General features: G+C 39.4%; 1 protein-coding gene across 3 annotated transcripts in view; it reads right to left on the bottom strand.

Moving 5' to 3' along the window:
- LOC131060730 (NADPH-dependent diflavin oxidoreductase 1) overlaps window positions 1-25,824 on the bottom strand; it is a 263,737-nt gene that overhangs the window by 151,309 nt on the left and 86,604 nt on the right. For all 3 annotated transcript variants that reach the window (XM_057994083.2, XM_057994081.2, XM_057994082.2), the window contains one exon: window positions 13,272-13,468. In XM_057994083.2, the coding sequence (XP_057850066.2) occupies window positions 13,272-13,468 (197 nt within the window). The remainder of the gene's footprint in view (window positions 1-13,271; window positions 13,469-25,824) is intronic.

Genomic DNA, 25,824 nt, shown 5'->3' on the forward strand with positions numbered 1-25,824 from the left:
GAAATCTGACAATACATGTATTCATGTGTATGCTTTGTGTTTGCAATTATCCATGTGTATGCTTTGTGTTTTTCATGTGTATGCTCTTTGTTTTTTATTCATATTCGTAGATGATTTAGTTTGAGAAAGTTAAAATCTACATTGCTTGAGGACAAGCAAATTTGGGATGGGTGGACTATAATAGCTCCACTTTGAACTAGAATTTAATAATAAATGATAATAATAAAATTAAAATATAAAATGATATTATTAAATATGATTAATTAAAAATTAATTAAGTTAATGAAAAGTCAAAAGACATGAAAGGAAAAGTTGTGACTCCCTCAACAATGATATATAAAAGGGAAAAGAAAACCTCATTTGAGAGGTGGGATAATTTGGAAATGAGAAGTGCAGATCTGATTTAAATAATAAGTGCAGATCTGATTATGAAAGGTTGTGTCCCTTTCAAATGGTAGAAATAATGAAGAGTTGCGCTCTTTCAAAGGGTGCTAATGGTGAAAGCGTATGTCTCTTGCCAAAGGGCATACATGATGAAGAGGTGTGACCTCTCCCTCAAATTGAGAGATATAAAGGGAAGGAATCAAAAGCATCTAGTGACATCACCATTGATAAGATCAGATCAGAATTGTTATCAAGTTACAGGAAGTAACATTTGTGTTCTTTGTGGTATGCCTCCCAATCTGCAGGCAACATCTACAATGCGAACTCCAACCGCAGGCTACAATCTATGTACAGGTAAGAGGGTTTAAGAAGTCTTAAGGTATATATGTGTGTGGACGTGTGTGCCACACACACACATATATTAATGCATCTTTATGAATAAATATATCTCTAATGATTACTTTTATAAATGTAGCAATAAAGATAGGTATCTATGTAGAATATGTATGTATATTTAGGATTATTAGAAAGATTAAAGAATATGTAAATGAAGACGTAAATTATGGAATGGAAAACAGTAATGAATTATAAAATGTAATATTAATGTGATTATTTGATGGAGGCTATAGGAAAGAAATTCCCTTAGCCTAATGGAGGGATTATGATAATCCCTATTAGGCAGTATATACTGAATATCTATATGCATATATCTATGGCTTGGTTGACAAAGTTCATCCAAGAAGAGACGGATTTGGCCGGTCCTCTCTAGTAGACTTGGATGATAAGATGCATCATCCAAGGCAAGGAATTGATCATATATGATGGTCTTCCTTGGTATGGCTTGGGTGTAAGAAATTACATCCAACACAGGAATCGAATTAACCTTCAATTTCCTAGATGGCTTGGGTGTAAGAAATTACATCAAAGATAGGAATCGAATTAACCTTCGATTTCCTAGATGGCTTGGGTGTAAGAAATTACATCCAAGACAGGAACCTAATTAACCTTCTATTTCCTGGATGGCTTGGGTGTAAGAAATTACATCCAAGACAGGAATCGAATTAACCTTCAATTTCCTGATATGGCTTGGAACCAAGATGGGTTCCAAGAAGGCGAGCTCCACAACCACCTAAGGACATGTCCTAGTGTTGCACTCGTATCCTTTTTAAGAATTGAAATTAGTGTTAATTAAGTAATTGAACTTTAATTGCAAATTAGATTAGTTATGTATATATTTTTATTGTGTTCTAACAATCTGTTTTGGAGGACAATGATCTCTAACTAGTAGGGACATTACAGTCTGATTCATGTTTGGGCGATTAATATTTCTAGGACTAAAGACTATCGCATAACACTTGTAGCCTTGTTTGATTAATACCTTGCAAGGAGGTTTGATCAGCACCTAGTCTAATGTTCAAGGGTGGAATTCCAATGTTGTAAATGATTTATTGAGCCGGCTCAAATAAGTCGTGAAGGATTGTATGCCAAGCTTATAATTTCTCTGGCAATGACAGAAACTTCACATCTTGAGCAGCATGTGGAATCGCTGGGAGAAAGGAAGATTGTGTGAGTTCGAGTATCACAGGGAGTTAAGCCTAAAGTGGGTTGCAGGACAAGGTGTGGCTAAAGGAAAACAAATTGATTGGAGGGGATACGATAGGAAGGACGTCACTGCCTTTGTTGTGTCTACGACAAGCGAAGTCGCCATCTCTAGGCACTCGTTCGTGGCCACTCTTTTGGACAGAGGTGTGAAGGTGAAGTCCAGGTATTTGGGCAGTTCGCAGAATTCATGATCCTGTGAGTCAATGCACAGCAGAAGGGCAGATCATTAACATTTCCGAGGAAGGCACAGCTATCTGAATTGTTTACTAGACATCGCTTGGTATTCCCTACCAAAGGAGTAAGATCTTTGATTTTTTTCATACTATATATTCAAACTATGCAATCATTCTAAATTTTTGTTATTAATGTTAGCAACTTCCAATGCTAAACATTAATGTTCCAATATCAGTTGTATATGTGCACCAACATTGCCTCTAATAAGAGTTCAGGGTTTGTCTATGTTTGAATTTTGTTGAGATTGTGTGTAAGCTGAGATATGTTAAGGCGAAGCTGAAAGAATGGAATAGGACAAGTTTTGGTAACATCTTTGCTGACAAAGTAAAGATAGAGAATGCTTTGGAGATCCTCAATAAGAAAATAGTGAGAGAAGGCAGGACGGTGAGGGAATTTCAGCAAGAGAGGGATCTTCACATGAAACTCGCGGAGATCTTAGCCAAGGAGGAAATCTATTGGAGGCAGAAATCGAGGGAAAAGTGGCTCAAAGAAGGTGACAGAAATACTAGCTTCTTTCACAAATTAGTGAAAGTGAGGCAAAGTTTTAGAAGCATCAATAGGATTTCGAATAGCCAAGACAAAATTTTGGAGTCTCCAAAGCAGATCAATAAGGAGGCAGTTGCTTTCTTCCAGGCAATACTAATTGTTCCTCCAGCTACCGATCTTGGGACTACGGACTGGGGAGTGGAAGGTATTCCCAATCTCATTACGGAGGAAGATAATCGGTTCTTGATGCAGCAAATCTCTTTGGAGGAAGTCAAGAAGGCAGTGTTTGCACTTGGTGCAGATAAAGCCCCAAGCTCAGATGGTTTCCCCACCTTCTTCTTTCAGAAGTTCTAGGAGATTGTTAAAGATGATGTACTAGCTATGGTGGAGGAATCCAGAGAGAAAAGGTATATATCTAAAGATCTGAATAATACTTTCATTACCATGATCCCCAAGAAACCTGAAGTCAAATCTTTTGAAGCTGTTCGACAAATTTCCTTATGTAATTCTGCTTATAAGATTATTGCAAAAGTTATGGTCAATAGATTGAAGAGAATCCGTCCAAATATTATATCGGGGGAACAAAGCGGTTTCACCCCCAAACCGTTCCATTGTTGAAGGTATTATAATAGCTCATGAAGCAATTCATTCGGTGAGGCTAACTAAGGTGGAAAGAATGCTGGTTAAGATTGATGTTAGGAAAGCGTATGATCATGTTAACAAGGAGTTTGTGGTGCAAGTTTTGGAAAAGTTTGGCTTTCACCTGCACTGGATTGAATGGGTGTATAGCTACATTTCGTCTCCCAGATGCTCGATTCTAATCAATGGCTCACCTCAAGGCTTCTTTACCACATCTAGGGGCACATCTAGGGGAATTCGTCAAGGTGATCCGCTTTCTCCTTTCCTTTTCTTTATTATGGTAGAAGCCTTGGGGAGAATGATCAATAAGTGTAGAGTTGATGGCCGCTAGAGCGGCATTAATATTGCTAATGGTGTGGAGGCGGTGACCCATACTCAATTCGTAGATGACACACTGTTGTTTGGGGAGGCTTCTCTAAGGGAAGCGAGAATTATTAGAACTATTCTGGACAAATATTGCAAGGTTTTAGGTCAAGCGGTCAATTGGCACAAATCTGAATTATATTGTTTTAACACTAATTCAAGATTGAGAAGGGAGATTGCCCAAATCCTTGGCATTAATTCGGGGTGTCTTCCAAACAAATTCTTGGGGATACCTCTGTTCGGAGGGGTAAATAAGGCGGCTTTGTGGGATAATTTGATCTCAAACAGTATGAGCAAATTGGAAAGTTGGAAAGGGAAATGGTTGTCGTCAGCAGGGAGAATAATCATGCTAAAAGCAGTGATTTCTGCCATCCCTCTATTTACAATGCAATGTTTCAAGATCCTAGTCAAAGTGATCAAAAGTATTGAGACTTATGAGGAAATTCATGTGGAATGGCACAGGGGAGAAGGATAAAATTCCACTTCTATCCTGGGACAAAGTGTGCAAGTCGAAAAAGGTAGGAGTGTCATAACCCCTCCTTGGACACTGAATTAAATAAATACGATAATTAAAACATTTATTAATTAACATTTAATAATATTGGAAAATCGTCTCATTTATGAGACTTCACGATTTTCCTCTAATATATAATTATTAATGTTTATTATTATTTGTTATGATTATTAGTTATTATTATTGTTATATATGATTATTATTTATTATTATTTATATAATAACTATCAAACAATTATAATGCAATAAGGTAGCGGTCATCAAAGATATGTTAAGGAAGAAATAATCATTAATGATATTAATTAAGATTAATAAATTAGTAAATCGAATTAAGCAACACTAAATTAATATTATTGGTACGAAAGACACTTGTAGTGATTCGAGCATCACTAAGGAGTGGTTAAGATTAGCATTGAATATCGTCGACTAATCATAAAGACTATCAATTTAAGGAAAGAGTGATTGTCTATACAGAATTAAGGAAATATTAATGAGATCAACAACACTCCATGATCTGCAATAGTATAGGAGCCAGCGATCATCAAAATAAACAATAATCCAAGGTAGCGATGTTTATAGGAAAATAATAAATTAGCGATTTGGGAGACATTGGACAGTTTTTGAAGCAATATATTATAATGATCCGTAATTCTTTAGGGTTTAGCAATGAAGGGAAAAGGATCATTATCGAGAATAATAAATACAGATCAATTAGATTAGGAAGACAAATTAATAATGGTTACCCTATGTGCTTGCTTGGTGTAATTAGCGGCAACTAAGAGAGTCATATTATTCACTAAGAAAGCAATTACGAAATGATAAAAGAATCATTAGCTTAATGAAAGGATATGAACTACTTTTGAGACATGTCTCTTGGGTATCCAAGCAATACAACTCTTCAAACATGTTAGGTATTTTTTGGAGGAGATTTAGTAAACAATAAGAAGGGGGGGGATATCTTTATTATATCCTATTCAGATTGCCCAACTTGACCATTCGACCTAGTGTCCAGAACCAGCTGCATATACTTCAAGAATTAATAGTGTAGAGATCACCATGGATCAGATCGGATCAGAACTGTCATTAAGTTACAGGCAGTGGCATCTTTGTTCCTTGTGGTATGCACGGGAATGTGCTTAATATATATGCATAATATATGGGAGCCCGATATCATCCTTATGTAGGATTAAATAAACTTAATAATAATAATATAGTTTTAATAATAATAATAATAAAGCTGTAATTATAATTATTATATAGTGCAATGATATTATGTGGCAATATAACTCAGAAATTATTCTTTTAGACTGACCTTCAGCAGACTTATAAAGGAAATTTCCAGATAGGCAAATTACATAATACTAGTATAAGAGTGAAACATATGTAAAGCCAATGTATAGAACATAAGAATGGCAGACCAGATCTGTCATGTGTCAGATCTGTCTGCCACATTACTATACTTACTTATTTATGTATCTATATAATTAGAATGATCAATGAGGGATAACATAAAGATGGATAATAATAAATATTAATATAATAATTACAGTTATTATTAATATAATAAAAAGTAGTTATTAATTAGTAAATTAATAAATATTTATTAAATCACCAGAACAAAGTATTTATTAATTGATTGATAATAATAAGTATTTATTAATTAAAAATTAATAAATGTGTAAATGCTTTATAAATCAAAAATAGGATTAATTATGGTGAAATAGCTAGTACTTGAGGGACTAAAGAAAAGGTAGAACATCCTAGGTTGGATTCATGTTAAGATAGTTTTGTCTCTTAATCGATTTACTTAAGTTATAAATATATTGGAAATCAATTAATTACAGTTAAACTGTCTTGAACGAAGTAGGGGACATTACAGAGGAATCCGGAGAGAGATTCATAGGGAATCTCTTACAAACAATATATATATATATTGTAGAGGTTAACCATATGCATATGTTAGAGATAGAGAAGCTTGAGCAGGGGTGGGATCTCTGCCAAGCTTTGAGAACATTAATGATTTCACTCATTAATAGAGATCAAAAATAGAGACCTTAGGAGGACGACATCCTGGGTTGCTCCTTACTGAGAAATATTTCTCAATAGAGGGTTGGGTCAATCCAGGTAAGGTCCAACTGAGTATTGTATCCTTTTTTATAGATAACAATAAATTAGTTAACATTATTTGTTAAATATGTAGAATAACGTATAGCATTCTTTCTTATATAATTGCACAAATAAATATACATGTTTAATTATCTTTCATATTGTTTGTATACTAACATTTGTTTGCAGGACTTGAACGCGAAATAATCCAATCCCCAACTGGGAACATTACAAGGAGGTGCAGGAATCAGGAACTGGAATAAAATGAATTTGGCCATGGGGGCAAAATTTGTTTTGGCAAATGTTCTCTAAACCTAATCAGAAGTGGGTTAGAATCAGAGTTATGTGACTCGCGGCGAGTCATGCAAGTCAATGGGCCAAGTGACCCCTGTCGGGTCATGGTGACCCTGACCCGAGCTTGGGCGGGTCAGGGGGCGTGACTCTCCTGACTCGCCGAGTCCGAGGGTCGTGACCTAGCCGGCGTCACTTAAAAGAGAGCAATCAAAAAAACAAAAAAAACATAACATTTTTTGATGATTTTTTTTGCCATTTCCCTTTCTTATAACCCTAAAAGGGATTGACATTCACTTTTATGAGTGGAAGAGAGGAAAAAAGAGAGGAAGAGAGAAAAATAGGAAGCCATAGTTTTGCAACCAGCTGAGAGGAAGAGGTGAAAAGCTTGCACAAATCACATTGGGGCAGCACTACAATTGCATTGAGAGCATCAAGGAGTCCATAGAAGCTCATTTCAAAGCGGATGAGGAGGTTCTTAGCGGGCTATATTCAATAGTACAACGGATGGGCACTGATACCACAGCTACACTGCTCGAGATGGATGCATTTAATAATGTAGTAGGGGCGATCTTTGCCAGCCAATTGTGCAAAGAGGGTTGGACAAAATTGGAGCCAAGTAGAAAATTTTTAAGTTTATGACATGCATTTTAATTTTTCATTTTAAAATCTACCTTTAAAGTTGGAAATGAGACTAATGTTTTTTTCTTTTCCTTATCTCAGATAGATGGTGGCAAATGTTTGGGCCTTCAATCCCAAACCATAAAAAAATTGCCATCCGCATATTGAGCCAGCCATGCAGTGCTTCTGGATGTGAGCGCAACTGGAGCATGTTCGAGCACATCCACTCGAAGAGGCGAAATAGATTGTCTGTGGAGAGGTTGAATGATCTAGTCTTTGTTCATTACAACCTCTGTCTCAAGACCAGACAAATTTTGGACGCTGACTCCTCTCCGATCACTCTAGAGGAAGTCAACCCCGAGTTCAATTGGCTCACTGAGTCCACCGATCCAATCTTCACTGATGAGGACCTTGAGTGGGTTGACCAGGCAGGCAGAGAGGTTGAGGTTGTGGCTATGGCAGAGGAGGATAGAGCACGATCAGGCACAGCATCTATGGCTACTCAGATTGGCACATCACAGGCAGAGACTATGGCTACTCAGTCATCCAGGACCTACCTTAGACGCCTTTCTAGGAGGCAGATAGACGAGGCTGAGCCAAAGCCTAAGCCATAGAATTGTTTTTGTTTACTCTTTACAATTACATATATGTTTGGGAACATTTGAAGTCATGGATTTTATATACATTGGACAACATTTGTAACTCTATATATCTATGTTTTCTAATTCCTTCAGCTACAATTTACACTTTTACGCATGTGATGGATGTATGTTTATGGATGTGATCAAATTAGCTTCTATTTGATGATGTTATAGTGTCTTTAAGCTTAATTCAATAATGGCTGTATGAAACAAGTTTTAAATCGTTAAAAATCTCTAAATTTCAAGGGTTTTCTTACTTTGCCGAGTTCGAGCCAAGTCATGAGCCGAGTCAACCTTGCCGAGTTAGAGCCGAGTCTAAGTCTGGGAACTTTGATTTTGACTCATTGCCGAGTCTGAGCCGAGTCAGCCTTGCTGAGTCAGAGCCGAGTCCGAGTCTGGGAACTTTGGTTAGAATATTATCTCATAAATATCTTGATAGCAGAGAACCGGAGAGAATTCTGACAATCAGAAATCCTTGTAATGGCTCGACAATTTGGCAATTCCTTTTAGAGAGTAGGAAGCTCATTGTGGAGCACATTTCATGGAAGGTTGGGAATGGCCATAAAGCTTTATTCTGGGCGGATTCCTAGGATGGTCATCAGGCTTTGGGAGAAGTAGAGGAGTGGAGAGAGATCAACTAAGTAGCTGAAGCAAATTGGGGTGCTAGAGTCTCTAATTATGTGGTGAAAGATAATTCACAGGGTTTTGAAAGATGGTGCTGGAGAGATTTGGGAGATCCGCACTTGTCGAAGGTCCAAGAGGATAAGTTGAAAGCCTTGATGAAGGATAGACCCATTTCCATTTCAGAAAAGACACAATTATATGTTGTGGTGCTAAAAGTGGACAGTACTCGGTCAAGGTAGGTTATCAATTGCTAGAATCTGATTTGCTAAGGGAAGAGTGGCCAACGAAATTGTGATGGAATGGCAAATGTTTGTCGAAAAAGTGGATCCTTCACTTGGCTAGCAATGAGGGGGAGGATATTGACAAGGGATAGATTGAAGAAAATCGGTTTCATTGGCCCGCATAGATGTGTTATGTGCAAATGTGAGGAGGAAACAATAGATCATCTGCTCCTTCATTGTGAAGGTGTTCGGGGGTGTTGGGAGAAAGCGCTGAGTAGAATGGAATGGCTAGCCCCAATGCAGAAAGATGTGAAATCTTGGCTTCTATATTGGATTAATGGAAAGAACAGATCTGTTTATTCAAGTCTATGGGATATCGTCCCATCCTCCGTCCTTTGGGAAGTCTGGAAGGAGAGCAACCGTCGGATTTTTCAAGGAGTAGAGGAAGGTAGTGACAAGCTTTGGTCTAGAATTGAGCAATCAATTCCAGAATTAGTTAACTCGGTTGCCGCAAGGGTGAACACACACAAGTATCCTTACATAGCCTGGGATAGCAAGATGCAAGCTCAATGGCCTCTTCTTAAGTTTCTGCCCGTTAATGGGCTTGATTGGGTTAATCCCGTAGACCAAGGGAAGAGAGAGGTAGAGTGGAGTGCGAATTGCAGCAAGTACGTAGAGTTTCGGCCCAAATTGGAATGCATGGAGTGCAAGAGTATATCCGAGCGTGGGAAAGATCGGATATTCAAAAGGAATTGGAGAAATGGAATCCCTCCACTGCAATCAGAATGGGGGAGGATTCTAGCTTGGGCTCTTCACCAAAAAAGAAGAGAGGGCGGCCTAGAGGTTCCAAGAAAAACACGGGTGGCAGGTCACTGTGGATTGGCTTCCCCCCAGAAGCTCATGACGACCACATTGATGACGTGGACCAGCGCATGCGCAGCTTGGATGGAAGTGGTAAAGGCAAGGAGATCGTGGTGGTCAATGCACCACAATAATTTCTTTTCAATGTTGTCTTTGCTTTCTTTGTTAGACTTTGTATGTTTTTATGAAACTTATGTTGTTTTGTGTTGTATGGAGGTTGGTTGGATGGTTGGTTTCTTTTGGTTTGAATTGTTGTCAGATAAGCGAATTTTAAAGTTTGTAACGTGTTGATAGATCAATATAATGAATCCATTACCGATCGAAAAAAACTGGTGGAAAAACTCACTAAATTCAGAAAATAGGCATCTTTATGTTAAGAAAAGTATAGTTTCGGGTTTGGGAATCTTACACAAGCCCTTGTACCCTTTTGGAGCCTCATTAATTGATTTCACTATTTGTTGCCAATATGGTGAGCAAACAACATTGAATGCCAATCCATTCACATAGACACATCTCACTATGTCCCAATCGACAATCTCTCTAGACTCCTTATGAAATACCATTTCTTATGGTCGCTTTGATCTCTTATGTGTAAAGGCCACAAATTGTTCTTCCTGTATGAACAAAAATGGATGGACCTCTATAGGCTGAAAATGAGAAGCCAATGGAGGTGGCTTCATCCTCGAGATCCTTTCTTTAACAAAGGATGAATTGATTTAATACCTGCTACTTGGTATGCTTTTTCTTGCTCTTCAATATATGCCAAGACTTGTGTTTCTAAAATGCCATTACCATCTTTGCCAGAACAAAATTTGATTCCTTGTTGAGGAATCTTGCACAAAATGGCATTTAACTTGACTGTATGAGCTCAAATATATAACTTTACAATGACCAAAACTCCAAACAAGACCTCCATCACCTAGAAGTTGTTGTACCATTCCAAAATATTTCCGAAGGGGAGAGTTTGGGTCTATTTTAAAGAGGGGTGGGCTCACAGGGCCAGAAACAATTGCCATTGTAATACCCAAGACAACACTTTCAATAATCAACACATTCAAAGCATTGAATATAAAGAAGTTTGAAAACAAAAAATATATAAATACAAATTAATAGTTAATTCATTTTAAAAAATTAAGCATGTGTTATAGATACTTGGAAGAATGAAAACAGACCAAAAACATCGAAACAAAACAAGAAATTTCATTTGTAAAAAGATGTTGGAAAAAGAAACCAAAAATTTAAAAATGCCTATCTCTTTTGAAGAAATCTTCCTTCGCGATCTGCTTGACAACAAATGAACACTTGCAAATCCATAGGAATAGCACAACCAACTTGGAGCATTCAACAATTGATCTTCAACTCTATTCATGCAATCGAAAGCAAGAAAATAGGTTCAGCAATGGAAGATATTTTTGTTTTTCATTCATAATATGAAAATTAAGTTTTCTTTGGCCTTTTGGATGTTTTGTATGCCACATTTTAGGGTTTTGGGGGCAAATGTCACTTTTTAGGGTGAAAAAAGTATTGAAGCAAACAAAAAAATGGCAAAATTTGCCTGTTTGACAAATAAACCCCCCAATTTCTCCTTGAGTTTGTCTTGGACAAACCCACAAGCTATGGACGAGACCCTACCCAAACCCACAAGAGACCAAATCTAGACCCAAACTCGAGTTGTCTAGGGGTTAGACGGGTAACATATGTTTGCGGCTATATTTGTTGCAATTCATAACCAATGGTAAACTTGGGACAATAATATAGAGGTGTCCCATGCTCTTGCAATTCTTAGAAGTTGACTGAGCTTATCCCTTGTGCTAGGTGAGAAGGTTTCCCCCTGTCTTGTTGTACCTTGCATATAGATCCAAAAAGGATTCTCCTCTCTACATATGTGCTAATTCTCTCCAAAAAAGTATAAACTATGGAAGGGTGTAACTAATGATTTAACACAATTGTCACCTATTCTACATGCCCAAGAGGCTTATAATGATCTGTAACTCTATATAAGCATATCAAATACATGTAAACAAGTTAGATGGATTTTTGTCGATTTGAGGGTTGTGTTGTAAATCCCATGATTTATGATCAGTTCTCTTTTCAACATTAATTTATGTGTGTCCTTTGTTTTTTAGTTCTTCATTGGTTGTAATCTCTTAGAAAAGAAATACAAATGCAGAATTCCCTTTACGTATAAATATCTCCATGTCTAACTGGCCTTAGTCAAGAGGTAGCATACAATGTCTTCTTGTAAAATCACATTCGCTGATTTGGTAAAATGCTCATTATCTAGCATTTGTAGGGGTTCAAAATAACTTAAAGTACTTTTAAGTTATCCTTTTCTACATGTCATATGGGTTTGTCTTGTTTGGTTATGAATCATTCAATGCTTGTTCATGCACCAACATCCCTAGCTATTTATAAGTTTGCATTTGATAGTTGTAGAACCTAGCTTATGATTGTCTTGTGCATGCCTAGCTTTCATGATGGGATTGCACCAATGTCGATGTGAAATACAAGGTAATGACCCTAACGCCCATTGGATCAAGGAACCAGAGGATCAAGGCACTGGTGGATCAAGGCACCAATCTATGGTGGTTTCTTCTTCTTCTATGCCATTTTCATTTCACTTCAGAAACATATCTTGATAACTATAGTTTAGTTCTTGTTCTCCCTAAATGTTCAATTCAGCTCCACAACCGTTGTTATATCTCAAGAGATCTCTCTCAAAGACATACTATGAGATGATTGAGCATATAGAAGTCCTACTCCTCTCTCCAGGCCATTACTTAGCAATAAAAATCATTAGCAAGCTGATATCAAATAAACATCCAGAGGGCAGTATAGGTGGTTGTATAGGTGAGACACAAGGTGCAAATACATATGAAATGTTAAGGGGATTAATCCATAGTGATGTTCACTGTTTTCTATACTTGATTGCATGTGCATGCTCGTCCACATCTGCTAGTTTATGAGGTCTGGAAAGTCTTCTCATGGCTGCCATTAGGGTATGGTAGTCTAGACCTAGATGCCATTTCTTCATTTCTCTTTAATTGTCCTGTTATACAGACCTCAAAGGATCACCCTCCTAGGTTTTACAGAGCCTGAAAATGAAGAAATATGCCCTATCCTAAGACTTGGCCCAAAGCTGTCCTCTCTTTGCCGATGTTTCCTTCTCTCTGTTTGAGAAATCTTGTCCCCTTATCTTAGTGTTCTAGAGAAGAGTGCCGGCAACTTTGCCAACAGGAAGGTCTGCAGAATTTTAAGTAAAGTCCTTTGGATGGGTTTCGAGTCAAGATGAACTTCGCACAATCTCTTAGTGCTCACAGTCTTTGATGTACAATTTAATAATCTGAAAAAAAAGCGTCAATTCAAATGCTATAACAGCATTCCTGGCTTACTAACAACAGGGATCAGTATATAATATAATATTTTAAATTTTATCCAAAGAAAAAATGCATCCATGGTATAGCTAATGAGAAGTGTGTCAAAGTTCAAAACAAAAGATCAATCATAGACCTGAATCTGCCATTCTGGTGTCTCTTGAAACAAATAACAAGTTGTTCACACGAATGCAAATGATTTGCCTAAATCTCTCATGAAAAAAACAAGATGTATGAACGAATGCAAATGATTTGTCTAATTTGTTAAACTAAAAACTAGAGGGACCGTTTGAGTTTACTGAAAAATTACCTGATTCCTTATTCATAGATGATTTATAGAGCAACTCATCATTGACATTGTCATGATATGTGATTTGAAATTTAGGAAGATCCAAAGCATTTGTCTCAATATCTGAAAGCACCATCCCTTCTCCAAATACATGTGGAAAGTTTTCTTCAACTGTTGCCCACAATGAAGTTAACCATGGATCCAGTGCAGCTTCATATCTGTCATTTCCAAACATGCATATTTTTGCAATTACAAGGTCTGAAGAAAACATATAGGGATAGGTGATTCAAAGTTCTAACCTAAGACAGTTTGCAGCATGGAAGTTCAAATCAACTGAAACATTCACGGGTAAGAACAACTAGACTCTTAATTATAAAACAGAGAACCCATTCAAATAAAGCAATGAAGACATTTTTTAACCTTACCACTTATTTACAAATTACAACTTCATCTAATAGTGTATTCACAATACAAGTAAATACTAAAATTTTATATGTATATAAGATGATCTAAGACCTCACAATAGATGATAAGCTCATTGTGTGGTATTTATCCTGTAACTAGAAAATTAGAAGATAGAATATTCTCCTGTTATGTCATATATGTTCGCTGATCAAGTATCATCAATAGAAATATAGTTCCAAAATCACATATTAGTAACAATGAATGCTACTCATATAGCATAAGGTCAATAAGATAAAAATTAAGCTTCATGTCAGATTTATTGGATGTATAGAATTTTTCAAACAACAATTTGCACTTGTAAAATTCAAACAATGTAGAAAGAGAAGCTACAAATATCAAGAATGAACACTGATTGCATCACAAAGCACACTTTGATTCTCACATGATAAGTTTATTGCAACATGTAATAGATAAAAAAGTCAGCCAAAATCGGAAATATTTAGTGAGTTCCCAGTAAAAGAACATAATCAAAAGTACTACAAAGACAATTAACAGGTTGTTCTACCCACATGAACTGTTTTCTTATCTGGCCAAATTTCAATCTGAATCCTTGTCTGTTCTTCAAGTCAAAAGTCATGTCACAGTTGATTATGTTGTTTTATTGTCTTTCTCCATAAAAGCCCTCAATCCATGTTCCATTTGTTCACTCCTTGTGTTGTCTTGGTTATGGTTGTTGCTTGTTGCAAATTTCTTTCTTTTACCTCTCTAAAGCCCTTAAAGCTCTTTGACTAAGTTGCATCAATTATTGTTTGCCCCTCGTGCTGGCAGGACCGACGCTCTAATACCAATTGTGATGTCCCCTTTTGGGATTGCCCTAAATCTTGCCCTTACTATTATCAAGTCTGCTGGTGTCCTCTCTTTATTATTCTGAAATTAGTTATGAAGTCCGTTGCTCCCTCGAATGGATCAATTGATCTTCTTCTTGGTTTGATCCTTCTTCAAATGATGTCTTCTTCATTTTATACCCTTCATGGAGAAAAAGGGTCACAAACTTTGGTTATGAAAAGATACATTTGTTTGGCAACAACTGCTGCCTTTTCACTTCTTAGTTAATCTTCACCTATCTATCACTTCTCAAATTTGTCTTTACTGCTTTTCCAATCTGCATATATCTCATTTAAGATCTGCATATCTTCCTCTAGATATTCATGTCTTATTTTCTTGTTTCCTTCTCAAATCTTATTTCAGATCCCTCCATATACTTTTGCTTTGAATCTCCTTTAAATCTCCTCTAACTCCACTTCATTCCCTCCATTCCATTTGATCCTTCTTCCCCTTTATATCTTCCAATGTAAGGGAGAGGACACACCTCTTCATCATGTCTGCCTTTTGGCAAGAGTCACAACCTTTCACAATTAGCACCCTTTGAAAGAGTGCAACCCTTCATAATTTCTACCCTTTTGAAAGAGTCACTTCCCTATTTACTTTCCATTCCTTTCTTCTTCCCTTAATCCTTCCTTGATTCACATGCTCCATTCTTTCTTCCTTTCTCCATATCCCCTCCTTCAAATGAAGTTATCTTCTCCATTTTATATCTCATGTTTGAAGGAGTTGCAACTTTTCATTTAATGCCTTATGGCCATTCATTAAACTTAACTAAATTTTAATTATTTGAATTTTATTCTTTTATATTTTAATTTCCATTTTATTTTTATTCTGTTATTTTTTAATTGTATTTGTAGCATTTATTAGTTAATCCTATTTCAAAAGGGGGACATTACAAATGCCCTAAGAAGATAGTGCCATCATTTTATGCTTGTGAGGTTGTGAATAAAGAACAAATTCATCAAAGCTGGTTTGGGTCAATTTCTTCATGGCTTGGCAATATCATTAAGGGAATTTTTTGAAGGGTTTGGGGTGTTGCTGGGTTGCGTTGGTGCTAATTTGTGCTAATTATGCATGTTTGAAGCCTGTTGTCAGGGTTTCCTCTTGCTGTTTGGAACTGTAACAATCCATTATCAGACCCGCCAACACTCGGATTTGTAAATCAGACCTATAGCAAAGCTTCAGCTGAGTGTATCAAACCTACAGTATTCATTGTGAACTCCAATCTGGGGAAATTGAAGGCTGTTTGGATTTTTCTGGCCAGGTTGGTTCTGAACAGTGCACTTAGGAAGTGACTTTTGCATGAAAAGAGGTGGGTTCTGAAGACTTTCATGCCTGCCATGTCCTGTGTGCATGTAGCAGCAGACCTCCAACCTCAGTCCTCTATTATTTCAATATTGTTGGCACTGATTCCAGTGATTGCAGACCTGTTACAACCTATCTTCACCCAACATTGCAAGGTATTCATCAATGGGCAACATACTGTTATGTCTATTTCATGAATTGTCATTTTGTGAGTGATCGTCTTCTTAGAACTTTGTAACAGCAGTTACAGAACATTGACATTATATATCAGACCATTAATGACAGAAAGTACCGTGGTTGCATGATTCATGTTGTCATATCCTTTGACAAATTTGAAAAAAAAAAAAAATTACGGGTGGTTATCACATTCTAAAACATTTTGTATATTTAGTTATTATCTTCAGATCCTTAAAAGGAATTTATTGTAACTTATAACCAAATGCCTTAGGCACAAGATATTTAGGATCGTAGTTGATGCTACACTTATGCTGTAGAAATTGCAATTTGAATTGCGTATTCTATGTCTACATTTGTTGTGTTGATAATTCAATCAAACAAATTGAAAGAAAATTGTATTGAGTTAAGCTTTGTATAAATGACATCTATCTATCTAAGTTGTGGCTTTGAATACAAATTAGCTATTTACTTCTTGGAACAATTTGTTGTTCAAATTGATATTCCTGCAATCTTTTTGCATCAAATTACTGATCTCCGTTTTAGTCAATAGGAAGTTATTGTGTTGTTTGGGCTTTCCTATTAAGTTTGTTTTCTTTCATTATCTGAAAATCATGTGTACAAGGCATGACTGTTAACAGTCTGACAGATGTATTGCAAGCAAAAACATAGACACTAAATTATCGTCATTTATGCAAACATTCCTTGATGAATCTTGTAAAGGGTGAAAATTTGTATACCTTACTTATAGTTTTACTCTAGGATCAATCAGCTTAGTTTTAGGTTAAGTCAGATTTCAGGGAGCTTCCCTTTTGAATTTGAAAAGAGGTTTTACCTCACACTATTTTGTTTTGAATTGTCTAGCAAAAGACAAATTTAAATCCTAATAGGATGTACTTCTTTAATAATACATCAGATATGTTCTCCGGGTTTGTTGAGTTTAAAAACCTAGTTGAGAAAAAAATCTAACATGAGGATATTTTGACTTTGAGATCATATAACAGTGGTAAATATATTTCTGATGAGTTTCGGGATTTATCTAAAGTGGCAATTTACTCCTGCTTACAGACCACAATAAGATAGTGTAGTAGAAAGAATGAACAAGACATTTGAAGGTATGGCTAAATCTATGTTGAAACATAAGAATGTAGATAATTGTTTTTTAGGAAGATGCAGTACATACAACAGTTTGTTTGAGGAATACAGCTCCAAATTTAAGATTGGATGGGATGATACTTTTTGAGAATCGGCATTAGTACAAACCAAAGTTAAAAACTTTTATAGTTTTTTTGGTTCAACACATGTTATGCATTAGTTCCTAAAGAGCTTAGTGTTGTCTCAATTTTTTAAATTTCAAGATTGACAACCCCTACAAATTTTTACTCAAGATTCGTAGTTTTCTTCTCCAAGGCACGTTTTACAAGGATTAAAACTCGTATTTGTTAATGTCAAATAATTAGAAGGTGTGTTTGTCATCTTTGTCCAAGTTTTTGTCGACCTTTGTTTTTGCTTTCTTAGTGTTTTGTTCAAAAATAGGTTTTGAGTCCCTCTCTGCAAGTAGGAACTTTTTATTCAAATTGCAAGTCATTTCTCTTTACTTGCAATCAGGTCTTAGAAACCTGATTACAAGTTGTCTTTGCTTGCAATCAGATCTTAGAAACCCAATTACAAGTTAACTTGTTTTTATGTGATGTATTTATGCACTTGCAATCAGGTCTCCAAGATCCAATTGCAAGTATGTAGGTGTTTGTCTTTCACTTGCAAGTTATGATTTCTTGCAATCAGGTTTTAGAAACCCGATTGCAAGTCTTTCTATTGCCATTGCATTATAACTTGTAATCGGGTTTTAGAAACCTGATTGCAAGCATGTAATCCTGTCTCCTTTTTGCAAGTTCCCTTAAATTGGAATCAGGCCTCAAAAACCCGATTGCAAGCCGATATTGCAAGAATGTTAAATGCATTTGCACTTGCGATCGGGTTTCGAAGACCCGATTGCAAGCTAGTATTTTCCTTATGCAATCATCCTCACTTGTAATCGGGACTCCAAAACCCGATTTCAAGTGCAAACACCTCCATTTCCTTTGTTCTTCCCAATTCGTGTTTCACACTCCCCATTCCAAGTTAATCATGTTTCACTTGCACTTATATTCCACCTCCCAAGATCCGAAATTCACCTTGTCTCCATATGGGTCATTTTCATATCGTGTCTTAGAAGCTAGTTCACTCTTTTTTCCTTTTCCCCGTAATAAGATATCATGATAGGTCAAGATTTGGGCATTGATTTACAAACTCTTTCATCTAAAGAAAGTATCATGGCTTCTCCAACAGCCTGTGATGATGTTTGAACTCTTTGGGGTTTTCATCGTGGCATTATAGATTCCTACTCAATGACAGAGGAACCAGCATCCAAGCAAACACTAAACCTTCGAAAAAAATAGATCCCTTGACTTCTTCCACTTTCGAAGAATCACCTCAAACTTCGCAGAGAGAACTTCTCCTGAAGAAATAGTATTACCCCAATCAAGAAGATGAGGTTGGAGTTCGTTGGCAAAGGACATAAGAACTATCAATGATGCAAGTTGATGTTCCTGGACAAATACCTTCACCGACTTGAATACTTCAAGTGCTAGTGTAAGCCAGTTAATTAGTAAATAAGGCTTTTTGGTAATGTATTAAAATAAAACAATAGTATTAAGTTATATCTACGGGGTAGTTGGTTGTCTGACGGTTGATGGCCTAAACAACCGCAACCTCTTTATATGTAAGCTTGTAGCACATTTGGAGAGATGCCAAGGGAGATTCATATGATATACATTTGTGTTACATGAATATATCTCGGAATACTGTATTGTGTGTTGTTGGTTCCATGATAGTGTTTTATTATGCACTGGTGTTGTAATTTGGATCTTGGTGTTCTGTATGCTACAACTCAATCCACTTGGGCTACTAACATTTTCGCGTCGTTGCCTAAGTCGAATCCGAAGGTCTCAGGAGGGAAGGCTGGCGGGATGGAAGCATATTGGATCGTGCATTCGACCAAAGCATCCCGGTAACAGACAGTGACGTAGAGGATAACACCGAAGTAACCAACGAGGATCAGTTGACACAAGACTTGATTCACGTGTGGGACGTTTCTGTGGACCGGTACATACAGCAAGAAGCGGAACTGAGTGTTGTCTCGGCTGGTACGGTACAGGTGGAACTCAACGTGAACCAGGCGGTACATGATCTCCTGCGTAGTCTTCCACGGTTGTTGGCACGTGTACTCGTGGAACGTGACGAGGAACGAGAGAACGTACGAAGGGAGCAACGTAGGTAGCAAGTGCTCCAACATTACAAAGAAAGGAATCGAATGGAAGAAGAGCAGAGGGACTCCACACAGCGGCGAAACCACCGTAGTTCCAATAATTAATGCCAAATACACTCAACAAATATCGAAGACGACAGTCCTGGGAGGAGCAAGAAGGGAGCCAAGAAGACATAGTAAGGAGATCCCTGCGCATCCAGGAGCAACTGGAGAGGCGTCTGAAACTGTATCAGATAGTTGAAGAAGGAGGGAGCCTGGTAGAAGGTTCTCAGCAACATACACAAGAGTGGGACAAAAGTCACAACAGCCCATAGGCAATAGAGAGTAGTGATAATTGGGAGCAAACAACCACACCAACCGAGTCATTCAACAATCCCCAGAGTAACCCGAGGAGTTCGAGAAAGATGGCACATACCCCCGAAAAGCAAAAACTTCCCAGATTCAATGGAATAGGATCAGAGGATCCCACCCATCACTGTAAAACTTATGTCACCATATGGCAGGCCAATAGCGAGGATTATGAGGACAACTAGCTGAAAGCATTTCCAGCCACCCTCCATGGAATTGCCATTGACTGGTACACGGACCTGCCCACCACTTCAAAGGATACTTGGAAAAAACTTGCTAAGGCGTTCGAGGAGGAGTTTCGGTTACTTCGGGACACAAGTTTTTTCCAAGCATCCATGGTATAGCTACAAGCACTCCGAAAGGATATGAGGCGGATGATGCGGGAAATGCGGACTCAGAAGGAAGAAAGTTGGGAGGGCAAGGAACTCTGGTGCATAGAATGCAAACCTGAGGGACACAGAAAAACCAATTGCCCGAAGAAAGTTTTATTTCATATCTGCCAAGTGTTGGGACATTCCATTAAGGAATGCCCGTACAACTTGAAGGCAAGGAGTGCCCAGGTACTATATACTCAAGAACAAGCAACACCACCAACTACACCCTCCAAGAACACAAACTCAGACGCATCACCAGGTGGCTATAGGAACAGTCGGAGGGGGAGTAACAACAATAGCAATAATAATACCCCACAGGGTCGCATCCAATATGATGCAAAAGGAAGACCAATGATACAATGTCGAAGGTGTAACGAATGGGGCCATTTTGCACGCGACTGCCAGAGTGGTGTTGCACAAGGAGGGCTACTTTGCAAATGGTGTGGGCCAGGCAACCACGAAGATGCAGAGTGTCCAAGACAGAAAGGCGTGAACATGCTGGAGGTAGCTCGGTCAAAACCAAAAGTACTGGCCATTACCCGATCTCATGCAAGGAAATTAACGTACCTTGACTCGGGTACAAAAAAGGAAAGACTGAAGGAGGCACAAAAGGAAGTAGAATGGGAAATGAGTGAGGAATGGCGAAAGACAATATCCCACAAACCCACCAACACCATACGAGCCAACTCTGAAGCAACCATAATGAAGTAGCTGCTACAAACCACCGTGTCGGTCCGAGTGGCGGATTTGTTGCACACACTACCACAACTGCGGATAGCCATAAACCAGGTGGAGGAGACCAGAAAGGAGGAAAAGACGCCAGGCCACAAGGAGGAAGTGGAAGAAAGGAACCACTCAAAGGAGACCACTAACCCCATGTTGATGACAGTAGGTGTGGGCAGAACACCAGCCGTAGTAGAAATGGAAATCGTGGGCTACAAACTCACCAATACGATTGTGGATGGAGGATCAGCAGTAAATGTGTTACCGGAGGAGACATGGAAGGCCTTGGGGAAACCAACACTGTGGCCACCCGCATTCCACCTGGTAGGAGCAGACTAGCAAGGGATAAAACCAATTGGCACACTCATTGGACAAAAGGTAACCATTGGAACCCAACAATTCTTTCGGGATTTAATGGTTATATCTTTAGCAAGGAAGGGATATGATGCACTCTTGGGAAGAGGATGGCTCATCATGGCCAAAGCGGGCCACAATTGGAAGAAAAACACTCTCAATCGAAAGTGAAGGGAAAAAATATATCATTGATCTACGGAACCAAGTAGTGAGTCAGGAAGTGGCTTCAGACTCTGGGTCCGAGAAAGAAGCATTGGGGGAGGATGGTGAGATGGAACCTGATGAAGAGGGAGTCCTTCGCTTAGGGAATTGCTCAAAGGACGAGACAAGTTCTATCAATGGGTTATTCCACTGGCAAATGGAGGATTAGGAAATCTTCCACCCAAAGTGTAATGTGTTGGAGATCCTTGAGATCGAGGAAGACAATACCTACCCACCACAATTTGCCAAATATCAGGAAGGGGAGGCCCGAGTAGATGGGGCCCCGGCTCACCAATTTGGAGAAAATGAGGTCATACAATATGTGGAACCAAAGGTACGGCAAGCCAACCTTGGGCAAGAAAAGGACCCAAAAGTAATACTAATGGGGGACGATTGGGATCCCGTACTAAAGGCAGCAGCATTTAAAATATTTCTCGAATACAAAGATGTGTTCGCGTGGACATATAAGGATTTGAAAGGAGTGCCTCCAGAACTATGCGTACATCGCATACCATTAATACGAGAGGCTGGGCCGGTAAGGAAACGCCCCTACCGCATGAACAAAAATTATGCGGCAAAGGTGCAAGAGGAAATAGAAAAGATGTTAGAGGCCAGAATCATATTCCGGGTGCAAACCAGCGAATGGGTCTCACCCATTGTCATTTCGCTCAAGAAAGAGGGGAATCAGATCCACATCTACGTGGACTTCAGATGTTTAAATGTTGTAACTGTGAAAGATCCGTTCCCCATACCTTTTACTGATAGTAGACTGGAAGAAGTGGCAGGACACGAAATTTATTCCTTCATGGATGGCTTTTCAAGCTACAACCAGATCAGCATGGCAGAAGAAGACAAGCTGAAAACCACATTTATTGTGGAGGATGGAGTTTACGCATATAACCGGATGCCATTTGGATTATGCAACGCCCCAGCCACATTCCAGAGGATCATACTACATATCTTTGACAAGATGGCGACTAGAAATTTTAAAGCATTCCTAGATGATTGGTCAGTATACAGCAAGAAGAAGGACCACTTCAAAGTATTGGGGGAGTGCATGGAAAGGTGTTGTCGAGCACGACTTGCCCTCAATCCAAAGAAATGTCGGTTTCTCGTTCCACAAGTAAGGTTACTTGGCCATATAGTCTGCAAAGCAGGGTTGAAGATTGATACAGATAAGGTAAGAGTCATCACGGAAATGGAAAACCCAATGGATGTTACAGGAGTAAAATCCTTCCTTGGCCATGTAGGGTACTATCGGCAGTTTATTAACGGATTTGCTGAGGTCTCCCTCCCGCTGGAAAAACTCACAGGGAAGGGGGAGCCATTTGTATGGCACAGAGAGCAAGAAGAAGCCTTCAGGGAACTCAAATCCAGACTTGTAAGCGCACCCATCCTAATATACCCAAATTGGGACAATAAATTTCATGTGCATGTAGATGCCTCCAACTTTGCCATTGGCGCCACTTTAGCAAAGGCGGGAGCCACGGGCTTGGATCACCCTATATATTTTGCCAGTTGCCTACTGTCAAAAGCAGAAAGAAACTATAGCACCACAGAACTAGAGGCCTTAGGGATGGTGTACGCAGTGCAAAAATTCCGTCACTACCTCCTGGCCACGCCCTTTACCTTCTTCATGGATTACCAGGCACTCATGTACCTGGTTAACAAACCGGTCATCCAAGGGAGGGTAAGTCGATGGCTGATCTTACTTCAAGAATTTACTTTCAACATTGTGCTGCGACCAGGAAAAAGCCATGTAATGGCTGATCATCTGTCAAGAATAAAATCAGGGGAACACGCAAAAGGGGGAGTGAATGAGGATTTCCCAGATGGCCACTTGTTCCAAATAGCAGTCTTACCATCTTGGTACGAGAATCTTGGACAATATCTCTCCAGAGCAATGTTCCCGAAGGAGATGCCCCCAAGTGAAAGAAGGAAGTTGGCACTGAAAAGCACAACGTTCCAACTGATCCATGGGCTTTTGTACAAAATGAGCCATGATGGGGTACTACGAAGGTGTGTCTTGGAGGAAGAAATTCCTGGGGTTCTTAGGGAATCGCATGAAGGACTAGCGGGAGGGCATATGGGCCCAGATGCTACCGCAAGAAAAATATTGCTAACAGGGTTGTCGTGGCCTACACTCTATGCAGATGCGGCGAAATGGGTGTCAAGTTTTGATACCTGCCAAAGGGCAAGTAAGCCACTCAAACGAGATTTTATGCCTCTTTTTCCATCCCAACCGCAGGAGTTGTTTGAGAGATGGGGGCTAGATTTTGTAGGGCCACTCAGGACAAGTAAGGCGCACAGATGCCGATACATAGTCGTGGCTACAGAATACCTTACAAAATGGGCCAAGGCCATAGCTCTCCGGACAACAAGGCACTCAGCACTGCCAAGTTTCTATATGAACAGATCGTAACTCTGTTCGAAATACCGATACAAGTCACCAGTGATAGGGGCATACATTTTGTGAATCAGGTGATACGCACCATGACAATAGAATTCAGAATTTTTCACACGCTATCAAGTCCGTACTACCCAAAGGCGAATGGGCAAGCAGAGTCAACAAACAAAGTGTTGGTGTCCATTCTATACAAAACTTGTGGAGTAGAACAAGAGGATTGGGAGGAAAGGTTGGGTGCTGTGTTGTGGGCCTATCGTACTTCTTACAAAGCCACTACTGGGCATACCCCATTCCAGCTCATGTATGGGCAGGAAGCTGTGATGCCAGTAGAGTATACAATACCGAGCTTGAGAATAGCGGTCCAAAACCGGTTGGGGGACGAGGAGAGCCTAAGGGAGCGGTTGGCTACATTAATTCAGATGGAGGAAAATAGGACAATGGCACAATGGGCCACAGAAGTAGCCCAGAGAAGAAGGAAGTTCTAGCACAACAAACACCTAAGACAGATGAAATTCTCACCGAGACAGTTGGTGCTCAAATACAACAGCCGGAATGAACTCCAACCTGGGAAGTTCAGGGTACGTTGGTTAGGACCCTATAAAATAGAGGAAGTAGGGGCAAACGGACCTATAAAATTATCTACCATAGATGGCAATCCAATCAAAGACTCAGTAAATGGTTCAAAACTCAAAATCTACAAGGAGAGAGAAATTGTTGCCACGAATATGTTAGGTTATGACTTGACAAAATGTGGGACCAAGGAAGACGAGGATGGTTCTAAGTCACGAAAGTTAGGAACATAGGTTCAAGAAAATTGGAAAAACAAGGAAAAATTAAAAAGAGAACGCAAATAAAAACACTACGCATGAAAAGAGAAGGCCATAGAAAGATAATAAAGACTAGAGCAAATATAAAAAGTTTAATATGGGACCAGCAAAATAAAGGAAGGAGTGGTTCGAAAAAGACTAAGTGGAGGATAAAAAGCATCCGGCATGTTAAGAAAAATGATAAAGGGGCAAGAGGGCACATAATTCCTTGCGAAGGCAACGAAGGGGAAGTGACGAAGAGTAGCACGACGGAAGGTAAACACCGAAGGAGTACGAAGGGCGTACGCATAGCCAAAGGAGAGTACGCAAGGGGCACACGCGGCAGCACTCGGGGCGTGGGGAGCGTACGCGAAGCCGCGAAGGGCACACGCGGCGTACGCGAAGCCACGAAGGGCACACGCAACGTACGCAAAGACGCGAAGGGAAGCGAAGCCACGAAGGGTGGAAGCGAAGCCAGAAAGGGAAGCGGTGGCACGAAGGGTGGAAGCGAACGCGCGAAGGGAAGCGGTGGCGCGAAGGGCGTATGTGGACACGGTGGCATGAAGGGCATACAGGGAAGCGATCGCAAAGGCGGAGGGGGCGTACGCAGCACAAAGCCACGGCGTATGCAGCACAAGGCCTAGGCGTACGCCTTAGCCGCAGGGTGCACCACAGGCGCCGCGACTATCTTCAAGGCCACGGCGTACACAGTCGCAGCATACGCAGTGACGGGGTAAACTGGTTCCATCACCCCCGCAGTATAGACGTTGGCGAAGGAGTTCAAAGCCACGAAGGGGTCTACCACTATAGTTGCACAATAAAAGAGAAGCATACGCCAGCAAGGCACAATATGGTGAAAGGGAGTCACGACAACCCTAGAACGGGAAGTTACGACATAAATTACAAGGCTCGTACTTCTAACAAGCAACCAATGGCCACTCCAGGAACTAGCAAGAAAAGCCAGGAGAAAGCACAAGAACAGGTAGTGGTGGAGAACCTCACGTTTGAAGGAGTTGTTGGAAGTGAGTGCAGAAGGTGGTGGGAAAGCAATGAGGAGGATCACCCCCTAAAAAAATCATTGAGGAAAGCCGAGGTTGATAAAGTCATTTTTATGCCTATCTTCAATTTAAAAGAATTTGAACCCATACTGGGCGCCATGGTCCATGGATATGAGCGGGACAAGCATAGATCAGTAATCGACTATTTGGGACAGACAGTGGTCATTTCTTATGCACCCAAGGAGTTCAGGAAGGTTTTCGGAATTCCAAGTAACGGTGATTCAGCC

This window comes from Cryptomeria japonica, chromosome 10, assembly GCF_030272615.1.
Source record: "Cryptomeria japonica chromosome 10, Sugi_1.0, whole genome shotgun sequence".
NCBI lineage: Eukaryota > Viridiplantae > Streptophyta > Pinopsida > Cupressales > Cupressaceae > Cryptomeria > Cryptomeria japonica.